This window comes from Rhopilema esculentum, chromosome 11, assembly GCF_057945365.1.
Source record: "Rhopilema esculentum isolate cy_ngs chromosome 11, ASM5794536v1, whole genome shotgun sequence".
Taxonomy (NCBI): Eukaryota; Metazoa; Cnidaria; class Scyphozoa; order Rhizostomeae; family Rhizostomatidae; genus Rhopilema; species Rhopilema esculentum.
Window position 1 is genome coordinate 742,980 of NC_142825.1, and position 12,776 is coordinate 755,755.

The 12,776-nt window shown below is 37.2% G+C and overlaps 2 protein-coding genes and 1 non-coding gene across 3 annotated transcripts; 1 reads left to right on the forward strand and 2 right to left on the reverse strand.

Annotated features, from left to right (window-relative positions):
• Nucleotides 1-675: 675 nt before the first annotated feature.
• LOC135689421 (uncharacterized) lies at nt 676-3,929 on the reverse strand. Its single transcript, XM_065206641.2, has 2 exons — nt 2,294-3,929; nt 676-2,181 (listed from the first exon to the last, which is right to left on the reverse strand). Exon 2 carries the CDS (start codon nt 1,262-1,264, stop codon nt 914-916), a length of 351 nt encoding a protein of 116 aa, XP_065062713.2. The 5' UTR covers nt 1,265-2,181; nt 2,294-3,929; the 3' UTR covers nt 676-913.
• Nucleotides 3,930-5,263: 1,334 nt separating this feature from the next.
• On the forward strand, nt 5,264-5,710 carry LOC135693657 (uncharacterized). The gene has a single exon (XM_065212186.2). It carries the CDS (start codon nt 5,264-5,266, stop codon nt 5,708-5,710), a length of 447 nt encoding a protein of 148 aa, XP_065068258.2.
• A 3,215-nt stretch (nt 5,711-8,925) lies between these two features.
• Trnac-aca (transfer RNA cysteine (anticodon ACA)) lies at nt 8,926-8,998 on the reverse strand. The gene has a single exon. It is a non-coding gene; the product is annotated as a tRNA-Cys (tRNA).
• Nucleotides 8,999-12,776: the final 3,778 nt, after the last annotated feature.

Here is a 12,776-nt window from a genome sequence, read left to right on the forward strand (position 1 = left end):
TATTTCTCAACTGGAAAAGATATGTGCCATTTTTGAAAATAGATGCAGTAAAATGTCTATGTGCAGCAGCATTTAATAAAAAAAATCAATTAAGTGTTCACTAAAGAGTGTTACTTCAATTAATAAAGCAAAATGGAATAACTACAACAAAAAATGTAATCATTGCGAAGTTAATGAAGAGGAAATACAGATAATTTGAAACCATTTTAAAAACAAACTTAACTACAGTTTAAAGTTAAATATGATCAACTGTAAAACTATAGTTAAAAAGAACAGATGTAAACAATTGCATAACTGTTGTGGTATTAATAAATATAAAGATGCTGGAACTGTTTAGTGGCTAACAACAAAGTCTCTATAACTTTATCACATTGGGATCACAAATTTTGCTTAGGAATTAAAAAAACCAAATAGAAAAGGAGTGGAGAAAATTTTATTACTTAAAACGACAAATTTGAATGTTCTTTTTATGGGAAGGACCATTGCCTAGCCTAGAGCCTAGATCATAAAGCCTAGAGCATGATGCACTTAAGTTGCAACTTAGAATCTATAAATCAAAGAGTATACAGCTGGCACTCTATGACAGAACAGTAAATAGTTATTTAACTACATATGCTCTAATGTGTTTGTGAAGTTGATAGTAAAAAGGTTAATTTTTATATATTTTATAATCATTTTTATATTTGCTGTTATGACTGTTAACATATTAAGATTTTTGCAACAATTTATAAACAACACTAAGCAGCAGCTGGTTCTGATGTTGCATTTGCCCTTGCTCCTGCTTAAACATTGCCATCATTTCTGTGTCTCTCTTTACCCTTGCCTCATAATTGTTTTCCTTAATCTCTAGCTCCCGTTGCTTAATTTCCCACTCTCTCTCCATTTCCCTCTCTTTTATCTTAATTTCCTTTTCTTAAATCTCAATCTCTCTTCTTCTTAATTCAAACTCTTCTCTTTTTAGTTCAGCCTCTCTCTCAGTCTTTTCTCTCATGTAATGCATCACCTCTGTGTCCTTGTCCCAAACAGTCTTTTTTCTTTTCTTTCCTCCTTCCTGACTCTCCCTCTCTCTTGTCTCTGCCAATCTTTCCATGGATCGCTTTCTAATAGATTCAGCAGTTTCCTTCTCCTTTTCAACAACTTTCCCCCCAACCCTTAACATTACAGCCTGTGCCTCAGTCCCCCTTTCAATTATATCTTGGATGGCTTGCTCTAATTCAGTGGGTTCTGGTGGACTGATACCACTAGCACGCTCTTCCTGTGCCATCTTTCTCTTAAAGCTCCTCTCCAACTTCAAAAAACGGTCTCAGACTGCTCTTTGGTCTACTATAAAATGTGGTTGGCCAATTTTATTTAAATTATTGGCCACGTTATCCCAACTGTGACTACGCTCCCGAGTACCCATTTTGAATTTATAAGGCTCCTCGACAAGTATCTCTCTACAGAGCAGTGTGTCATGCTCAAGGGTCCATGTCATTTTTGGCCTAATTAATAGAACATTGAAATAGGACAAAACTCAATGAAGACACATATCTGACCCAAATCAAGAAAACTGTTATAGAAAACATTCAAAGCAATATACACTGAAATCTTAACAAGCAATCTGTACAATCATATTAGATAAATTTAAAAACTATATAGCAGTGTTATAGAATTTTATCAAAACAAATTAATTCTGCTTAAGCCAAAATACTTTTACAGTTCAATCTTATACCGAGTTTTACTTGTAATTTTCATAATGTATAGTCTCATTACAACAAAGATCTTGGGGTTGGCTAAAAGGGTAAGACAAAAAATCAATGCTGAAAACACGAACCCTAACCTTCTGGATTCAGGTTTCTGGATCCTAACAGGTGGGGTGTTGTAATTCTTTGTAGCCATTTTTAAGTTGGCATTGCACAAAAAGATAAGAAATTTTGAATATAAATTAACACCTTCTACCGTTAAAAATACGAAATAAGGCTAACAAAAATCAACACACGTTTCCAACAGCTTGTATTACACATAATATTCATTTGGTGCTGGCCTATTGACCTAGAAGTGAGCTTAACGTTCGCTTTAAAATTTGGCACAAATTAATGGTCCTATACAGTTGGGATGATAAATATACTACAATGTTCACCAACTTTTGGTTCTTTGTCTCTTTGAGCCCCTGATCAGCCATTCTGCACTTCGTATATGAGCCTATAAAAGGTGGAAGATTGTTCAAAATCTGACAAAAATAGATCACTCAGATTGGAAAAAGAATGAAATCTTCAAATTTAACAAAATCGATGAGTCTTAATCATATACTTACGATGAAAATGTCCACGTTTTCCTCACAACGTAAAATTCCAAAATCTGTGTTGCGAAATTGGCCTCCACGCGCTGGATTGGAAAATCATGAGAAGACCGCGCTAGTTCCTAGACTCCTCCAGCTCGTCTGGACCTGTCGCGTCGTGTTTCGTAAACTCTCTATTGTAAGTAGTCCTTCTTTATAGGGGCTCATTTGGTTTTAGTTAGCCTGCGGCCCACTCCACAAATACTGCCACATTTATGGACTGTGCAATATTGATAGGTATTCTGTCCAGACAGTCTGGGTCTAGATTATGGAAATATTTTATGCAATGAATCTAGTGGAATTTTGCATGAAAAATACTCGAAAAAATATTCACTGAAGCCAAACAGGACGTAGTGAAGGAAGAACAGTTTAAAGGTTGGAACCGTTGACAATTCGAGGTCATTGCATAAGTTTGAAGGGTTGCATGAATCCTGGTGAAAACCGTGGACAGGATATTTATCAATATTGCACAGTCCATAAATGCGGCAGCATTCGTGGACTAGGGCACAGGCTAGTTTGCTGTGCTTGCTGCAGTTCCATATGATATTGGCATCCATTGTTGACAACTTGCTATTGATTGAAACTGCTTTGTTAATCAGCACAAGATGAGTTCATGTAACCAGTTCCAGGTCAACCGATAACATTGCAAGCATGAAAATCATGACTCAACAGTTTTGGGTACGTTTGGGTATACCCTCTTATTTTATTATGATTTCGTGCCTTTTAAGTCATTTAGACTTTAAGAATTCACAAATAGATCTAAATCGCAAATAGATTTCAAACAAGTAGATCAAAATAAAAATTTAAAAAAAGGATTTGACAAGGTCAGTTTCCACAAAAAGCATTTCATCTGTTTGATCCTAATCCTGACTACACTATCGGATAGCCTGTAATTAAATTGTTTTGCAGAAAATGAATCCTACAGCAGATGTTGAGCCAATGACTTCATCTGGTGCATCCTTTATTCAACTTAAGACCATTGTATCAGACCAATCAATAGATACACCCATCATTGAAGATAATCTAGATCAGCATGAACATGACCATTATACCAAGACAAGAAACCAGGAAGAGCAACCACAGCAAAGAGAAACACCATACGATATCTAAGCTGTGGACATGAAAGTCTCACGTGATCCTCATAGTCAAGATCTTGACTTCCAAGAAAATGCCAGTGATGCATGATTGTCAGGAGCAATTTCACGTTCAGGAGAAGATAATGAGGTAATTATACTTACGTTTTTTTCAGTTAAAATCATTGCAGTTGCTAAGATGTAGCAACTGATTGCCAGCTACTGACTTGGCTTTTAAAACGAAATGTCCTTTTGGGAAGTAAGTCACGCCATGTCTTCAGATGATGACAAGCATGAAGAGTCTAATACAGAGAAAATTACATGGCTAACCTGTGCAGGACAGCTAGAGAACCTATCAAAGTTTAGCCATGAATGCCAATATGTACTTGATGAAGCAAGGTCGGAAAATAATAGGAAAGCTGAGACGTTTCTTGTCAAAGCAAAAGAAATTGCATCATAGATGAGCGATCTTGTGCAAGAGCAAGTAAAACACTGTTTACAGCCAATTTAAAATAATCGCGAAGAAGAGCTTGAAAAAAAGTGGTTTTGCGAGAGAAAATTACATGGCTAACCTGTGCAGGACAGCTAGAGAACCTATCAAAGTTTAGCCATGAATGCCAATATGTACTTGATGAAGCAAGGTCGGAAAATAATAGGAAAGCTGAGACGTTTCTTGTCAAAGCAAAAGAAATTGCATCATAGATGAGCGATCTTGTGCAAGAGCAAGTAAAACACTGTTTACAGCCAATTTAAAATAATCGCAAAGAAGAGCTTGAAATAAAGTGGTTTTGCGAGTTACAATCCAAGTGAACGACCCAAATATCACAACCAGAAAAAGTTTCTTATAGAGATTGGTCTACACCAGCCAAGAGTAACATCATTAACACACAATGAATCATTACCCATTTCCGAGAACACTGAGCTCGTTTGAAATCAAGGATGTACATTTATGGTCTGACAGCACAACTGCTCTAATCTGGTTAGGAAGTAAAGGTACATGGTCTCAGTATGTCAGAAACCGAGTAAAAGCAATAAGAGACTTGGGGTGGTGGCAATGGTCTTATGTACCAACCGTTCCGAACCCTAGTTATTTGGGGGACAAGAGGTGTGCCACCAGTAAAACTTGACGACTTCTGGTTCAAATGACCACAGTGGCTAGCAGACATGCATTCCTGGCCAGTCCAAACGGAAATTGCAAAAACAGAGGAAGCAGCCAGAGAACCGTTGCAACGGAAGAAGGAACAGGTTTTTGTAGAGCAGGAAACTGGGAATCATGATATACACTAATGGATAAATTCACTGATGCAGAAGTTCAACTATTGGAAATTACTTCGAGTAACATCATTGGTTAAAAGATTTGCTGATAACTGCAGAGTCAAAGAAAAGCACGAAGGGCCTATCAAAACTAAAGAGATCAATTCAGCAGAGAATTTTTGGCTAAGGGTTGCCCAAGGAAGTCAAGAGCTGAATAGTCTGATGGAACTGAATAAGGAGTGTAGAAATATTTTGCAAGAGTACAAGGAAACCACCAAGCCTTCATACCTTGGAAGAGCCTACTTGCAGCAAAGATAATACAGCATTGTCACAAAGAAACAATGCACGGGGGAGTACAGTCAACAATGGGTAAGGTCAGAGAGCGATTTTGGATCCCACAGTTGAGACAAATGTTGACAAGAAACAGAGAGATATGGCATCAAGGGTTGCAGTTTTGCCAAGATTTAAAGCTTAATTTGCTGAACCATTGGCAACAACTGGAGTTGATTTCACCGGTCCCTCATACTACAAGGCAAACAAGAAGGAAGTCAAGAAGGCTTACATTGTGCTGTTTACATGCTCAAGCACCAAAGCTGTGCATCTTACCTTGTTCAAGGATATGACTACAGAGGAATTCAAAAGAACTCGGAAGTGGTTTGTTGCAAGAAGAGGCAAACCACACCTCATGGTTAGTGACAACGCAAAGACGCTCCAGGCACAAAGAAATGGTTGGAGAGCTTGCACAGCAATCGCAATCAATCAAGTGGGTATTCAACCTGTTGCAGGCCCCTGGTGGCGCGGGTTTTTTGAGCCCCTAATTGGGGTTATGAAGTCTGCACTTTCAAAGGTTATTGAAAATGCATTACTCACATTTGTAGAGCTCAAAGAAACCTTGCTAGATTTTGAGTGCTTCATGAACAATAGGTCACTTACATACCTTGGTAAAGAATTTGACAAGCAAGTAATAACCCCAAACATTATTCTTCGTGGAGAACTAGCAACTCTCTTGAAAGAAAACGGAGATACACTTGAAGAACAAGCAGATGTTGCAAGGTGGCTGAGGTAAACGTTGCAAAGAGCAGCTATCGAGACGATGGAGACTTGCGTGCACTGGAGGAGAGGAAAAGAACACAAGTTGCATCTGAAGAGAACAAACTGAGTACCGGCAGAGTTGTCCTGATCAAGGATTCAATAAAAAGCAAGGGTCAGTTGGTAGGCATAGTCATTGGAAGATTGACCCACATTTTCTTTGCTTTGTTCAACAAAGCAATATCTTAGCTTATCACCTTGAATTTTTTTCTGAGGTTTGCTTTTGTAATGTATCTAGCCTGTAATCGATCTATATGTTATCATCTCTGTATCGTGTTTGTAATGTACTCCTGTCACTATGCTTTGTACTCTGTTGTGTTGTTGTCTATCTTGTTTATTGATTGTAACCAGATTCGTGTATGATAAGTAAATGTAACTCAGAATGCAAGGCAGTCGTGATTCAGGATATGAGGAATACAGGCATATAAAGGAGTGTCCTTGATTAGCATTTATGCTACACTTGATTTGTTTCATTTATTTCCCTCTGGTTACTCCATCTAAATCTCGGCTCAAAGAGGCTGTAGTCATGTCCATGTGATGAATAAGCATTCGGTTTTTAACTGCAAATTCCAATAGATATCGAACAGAACAGAACCATACAACTGGAGAAAACAAATTCATCATAACCAATGTCACCCTTTTGTTCATTCTCGTCAGATTCTACTTTGAACAACCAAATGCATCATATAGCCTTGCGGTCTTTCTAATGCTTCATCAACTCCCAGATTTCCTTCTTCATGAGTTTCTGATACTCTGAATCTATGCGCACTATTAACTATTCAAGTTTCTTGAATGGTTGCTGGTTCCTTAATTGCTGCTGAAAACACAACATTTCTTGCTACTTTGAGGTCAGCATAATAATCCTAATTTGTTGATCTTTGAGATCGCCGAGAATGGCTTTCTTCTCAAACTGTGTTCTTTTCTGAAGGCTTTGTTTGCGTTCATCTTTCTTTGCTGTTTCTGGGCTCATCTTCTGCTTTTGAAATACAAAAACAAGAATTTTTCTTTTAATCACTGCTTTCTTGTTCTGCACATCAAGAAATCGATACTCTTTCTGATTTGCACTGCAAACCAAGAATCAAAGTATGTTGGCTTTATTTTCTTATTTTCTCTGCTAAGCCTCTGATATATGAGCATAGGCTATGCAGCAGAAGATACGAAAGTAGGAGACATCAAGTGGTGTTCCATACAATCTTTCATACGGTGTCTGAATTAATGTACTGCTTATAGCAGGATTTCTAGCCAAAAGTCATGACTTTTATGCCCAGCACACCCAGAAATTTTCAAAACATAATTTTTTTATTTTCAAGAAAATAAACTTTTAAGGGGCAGGTTTTCTTTAGTTATAACCGTCAGTCATTACTGTAAACTTCATTAAGTAGTATTCTGAAACCTTGGTCACCCTGTTAACCTTTTCAAAGCGAAGCAGAGATATGGAAGTGCAACATATTGATCATGACCATAATTAGGTACTTTTTGATTTGGTCATGGCAAAAAATGAAGCTACAATTGACCAGCCTGTCTGTTGCTGCCCAGCAATTGTGAAAATAAATTTTAGTTGTGCCCTCAGAAATTGGCATCATATTAACAAAGTAACTGATAACCTGACCTTAATGATGTGTATCGTTCCAGTGTGATCTCAAACTAGGTTGAAATTTGTGAAATTCAGAAATTTCTTTAATTTGTGCACATAAAATTATTTACATTAGGGATACTGTCTTTAATCTTTTGAAACAGTCTTGAACTTTAAGAAATGTTGCCTCTGTGGCAGGGAAAAAAATTTGTTTGCTGGCATTGTCTACTTTTCAGACCTGTGGTGTCAGTCTAGGACAGACACAGGGTATTCTAGCATGCGTATTATCCTGACTGATTGCAAAGAAAATGAGAAGTCAAGGTCTCATTTGGGGACCTACAAGAAGAAACCTCACAGTGACACAAAGAGCGTTGAAGTTCTGTTTTCAAGAGCCAGAAGAGAAGAAGTTGACCGTTGCAAAGAAGAGGTAAAATAGAACAGGGGTATGTTAAAGATTATTTCAGAGGCTGTCTTATATTTAGCGAAGCAGGAGTTGTCATTCAGAGGGCATTATGAATGCACTCAAAGCATTAATAAGGGGAATTATAACGAGTCCCTGGAATACTATGGCAACTTTGATTCTGTTTTTCATCGGCACCTTCATTGAACATTAGCAGAATCTGATTTTATTACTGGAGTTTCAGCAGAATGATAAAGCAAATATCCATAATGATTATCCACGACCAAATCGACCAGGAAATAGAATAATGTAGTTTTCCAAGTATTCAGGTCATCAAACCAGGAGAAAATTGACCAGGAAGTAGAAGGATATAAGTTTCTATGTATTCAGGTCAACAAAGGAACAGATATTTTCGAAAAAGAGTAAGTGGGTGCAGTTATACACCTTGACAAAAAGGAGACATTGAAGAAAGATTTTTGAAATTTTCTAATGTCAGTTCTGACAGAACTGGATCTACTATCACTTCAATCATTAAATAATTTTTTAACAAGTATAGATCTTCAAATCAAAAGAGAAGAGATTCTAGAAAGATTTGTAAAATACTATAATGTCCGTTCTGACAGAACTGCACCTCCTAAGCAAAACAACTGTCACTTTGATGCTCTATAAATAAATGTATGTTCTGAAGTACACTTAGCAGCCCTGTGAGTAATTGGGCCACAATGATAACACTAGTAGGGAAGTCAACCTGATAATTTTTAGTTTTTTCGTGTGGCTGAAAATTAGCTCACCAGCTGATTTTCAAAAAGAGCTGAAATTTAGCATAATTATAAATTTGTTTCTAACTCAATAGCCCAGCTAGAAAAAAAGTTATTGAATTTCAAAGTATTTTAATGTGCGGTTCTCCTTGGAATAACTTACAGCAAAAAAACTGCAAGGAGTGAGATGAGTAGCACCTTTAAGTTACTTGATAAAAAGACCCTTTGATAGTAAATGTTTAAAAATTCTGAAACCACTCAGGATATGAACACCAAAATTGGCATCCAAGTAGAAAAGGGGATGTTATTTCAAAAATGATTCTAAAAATAGAATTTGTTGCCATGGCGTCTTTTTTTCTCATAGCAACAAGGTTTAAAGGGTCATATTAATTGCAAAACTTGAGTGCGAGTACTCTATTCCACTAATCAGCAACAATTAATAGAGAGTGCGGGAAAATAACCGACCCGAGCGAGGCTCGAACTCACGACCCCTGACTTTGTACGTCAAGTGCTCTACCGCTGAGCTATCGGGTCGTGCTTTCAAGCCAACACCCAAGGCCGAGTCATTCACCCGCACTGCCCCTCTCTTTTACCAAATATACAGGGGAGCCATCGCAGCTCCATCACAAATTGCAGAGGACCTGAAGAATGAGAGAAGACTGCCCACTTGTCTATAATCAGCAACAAAAATTCTAAAAATAATTTTAAAACTAATCTAAAATTAGCCTGTTGCCATAGTAACAAACATTCGCCTGATGGCAAGCATGATGTTAAAGTTTGTGTTTCAACATGAAAAGGCAACTTATGAAACCACAGTATTCGCAAGACATTTTCAAAATTAAGAACAGGATCTATAACCAGGTCTTGCTTTCTTATAGTCCGGATCTGTAACAAGTGTGATGGATCAGCCTCCCATTTACACTTATCTTACTAGTCCAGAGCAATTTTCGCTACTAGCAATAAATACATAGCTGTGTTGTGGGTCAAAACTGTAAATGGTAAAGTATAAACGTTGTTGAAAAAGGGTTTACAACATTTTACAGAGATACAGATTTGTATGAGAATTAATCAATTTTAACAACTCTGATTATGCTATAACTAGAAACTGTTATTTTGTTTCCCCAGCTCTGTATTCGACTCTACCTTCTCAGTAAGACAAAAGAAAAGCACACTGTTATGAAGATGATTTTCATAATGAAATTAACATATCTGACATTTCCGATTTTGCCCAATATCAGGGCTCATCAGTGTAGCTAGACTGATAAAAAATGGTGTCAGCTACAGACCGGGTTTGCATTCGCTTTCATTGAACTTTGAGATAAGTTATGAATGCTTAGATATCAGCCAAGGAGAAAAGTCTATAGGTTATTTCAATAAATGGTTTTTGACAGAGTAACCTTTTCTGGCCCTAGACAGGTGCTACCGCTCTGGAGCAAGAACGGACCTGGAGCTATAGAGGCAGGACTGCTCAATGCCCTGTATAGCCCAGTATGGGTCTACTCACTACCTTCCAAACCAATCCTACCCTACATTGCTAAAAACACAAGCCTACCCAGAATAAACAACTTAACAACCATATTCACCTAAAGTTAAAGTTCCACTTAAAAAAATATTTTTTGATAATAAAAAATATTGTATACTGATCTCTCATGAAGTTATTGATGCCGTACAGGCAGAGCATTGCACATTGATGTAAAGAACAGGATGGTTCTGAGTATTATTTTGATAAATAGTTCAGTCTATCTTATAAACAGCATTACCTATTTACACCTGATTTATGAATTAAAAAGGTTCAGGTTTTGGAAAAAAATTAAATGCACCAGCCAGAAGCTGTAAAGTTGAATGTGAAAAGTGAAAAAAATTAAATGCACCTATTCTTCTCTGCCAAAAACTTGTTTTTTTCTAAAATAAAAACCTTGGATGTGTCTGTCTCAGAAATTTTATCTCTTTCCTTCAGCAATTCCTTATCCTTCTCAGCCTCATTCATAATATTTAAAAGATTCCAAATTAAAACTTATGGACTGTTAGAAACCTATGAATGATTATTGATATATATGATAGAAGTCTCTATGTTTATTTCCTAAGACTTTATTTCTAAACCGTATTGCCAAACAGAGAGCTTCCCTCTTTTTCCCAATCCCAAAAATTTTATCCACCCCTGATAGCACTTCCTCTTCAGTTTTCCATAGACTAAACTTTTTAATTTTAGAATGAAGACTTTCCTTTAAAATGCGCTGTTCTCTTTCTTTCTGTTTCTTCATTTCTTGTTTTTTTGACATTTTTCTACTCTTTGCATAATTATTTGTTGTTTTGCTGCCAAGTATTTATCTCTTTGCACCTTTTTAGATTTTCTTGCAATTTCTAGGAACTTGTTTCTTTTCTCCTCTGATTATTTCTCCCTACAATCACCTGTCTTGTTAGCTTTGAACATAATAATACCTCCAATTGCAAAATCGGTAGCTTTTGGTTTTAACTTCATTTGGTAGTCTAGCATTCCAAAATCTCTTTCTGATTTAACATTACTTTTCTCTAAATTTTTGTTTCTTTCCTAAAAGCTTGAGCTTTCTCTTTACCCCAAAATTTTCCCCCTTCTATATGATCTTCTTGGTCACAGCTGTAAACCCACTAAAATTTTTTTTTAAACATTGCTTTGTCATCTGCTTATGTTTTTCATCTCTAGGCAAAGAAGATGTCATCCACACAAACTTTGTTGACCAAAATGTCATCTCCAAATAATTTCATATCACCAGACATAAATTCAGATGCACCTGACCCACACAAAATAAATTTATCGTATAACCCTTGGTAAAAAACATTTATATCTAAAATATGTCCATCTTTTGAAATTGCTTTCCAGAGTAGCCCAGTTATTAATTTATCTATCATACCTAAAGCTCTGCATGCTGTTAGAAAGAATGTAGCTTCAAGATCGTATTCAACTGCTGCGAGAAGCTTGTTCTCTTTCCCATAACGTTAAAAAAAATCTTCAAATGTTCATCTAAAAAATACGTTCCAGCACCATTGTGGAATAAAATATTGAATCCATTACCAAAATATGGTGCTAAAGGAATTTCATCAAGATTTTTTTTTGCTCTAAAAAGGTTTTAAAATGGATCATCCGTCCAGACTTATCCCATCCTCTCTCTTGAACTGATTCACAACCAGTTTGGATCAACCTGTATGCCCCTGATTCACCTTTGTGTGCCAAAAAGCCAATTTTCTTGTCCTCCCAACACAAAGAATCCCAGATTTTGCAACAAGCCTCTGCTTGATCTACTAGTGCTACAAGATAGTGTAACCCACAAAAATACTCGTTCACTCCACTTAACTTTGTTTTTCCAAATTAGTCAGAGACTCCCAACCCTCAACAACACTTAGCAAACATCTGCTCTGAAACAGGTAAACGAATTGTTAATCTTTTTTTAACAGCACAACGATCTGACATCACATTCTTTATACTTTTGATAAGTTTGTTGACCAAATCATTAACAACCCCCTTCCCTTTCAGAGTTCTCAAACAACGAACAAACACCAACAAGAACATCTTGCAATTTTTTTATCTGTGTAGGGAAATCTTTACTTGCAATTTCCTTCAGGCCAGTTATTAAACATACTCCATCATTTTTGACAATAACATACAAAGAACAGAAGCTGGATGATCTTCTGGACACCGTATGGGAGTTGGAGACTGCCAAGGAGAAGCAAGAAAGGGCTTCCATGTCTAGAATAGACATCCTTAAGAAACAGCTTAGCAATGGGTGCACCTGTGAAGGCCAGTGGCTCGAGTGTGCTCTCCAAATCTTTGACAAAAATTGCATTGATATGTCTCTGTTTGCAAGTGCCATTGTCAAACTGCTTGTTATGGGTCGTGGCAAGGGCCGTAATATTTACATTACTGGCCCCGTCAACTGTGGCAAGACTTTCATCTTGGACCCCCTTAGAGTGGTGTACAATAGCTTTCTGTCCCCAGCTACTTGCTCGTATGCATGGCTTGGAGTTGAGAACAAGGAGGTTATATTCCTCAACGATTTTCTTTGGTCTCCCGTTATACTTCCTTGGGCTGACATGCTGCTGTTGCTTGAAGGCCATGTGGTACATTTTGCTGCACCCAAAAGCAACTACAGCAAGGACATCGAGTTCACGAGGGACAGTGTTTGCTACTGCCAAGGCCCCCATCTCCTTTATCAAAGGCTTGGTAATAGATAGTCGTGAAACAGAAATGAAGTCTGTTCGCTGGTGCATATTTACGTTCAGGCATCAGATTTCTTTGGAAGAGCAGAAGTCAGTCTCCCCATGTGGCCATTGTTTTGCA

Bases quoted from the DNA above. Each gene is read 5' to 3' on its own strand.
- LOC135689421 (XM_065206641.2), bottom strand. From the start codon at position 1,264: ATGGCACAGGAAGAGCGTGCTAGTGGTATCAGTCCACCAGAACCCACT.
- LOC135693657 (XM_065212186.2), top strand. From the start codon at position 5,264: ATGACTACAGAGGAATTCAAAAGAACTCGGAAGTGGTTTGTTGCAAGA.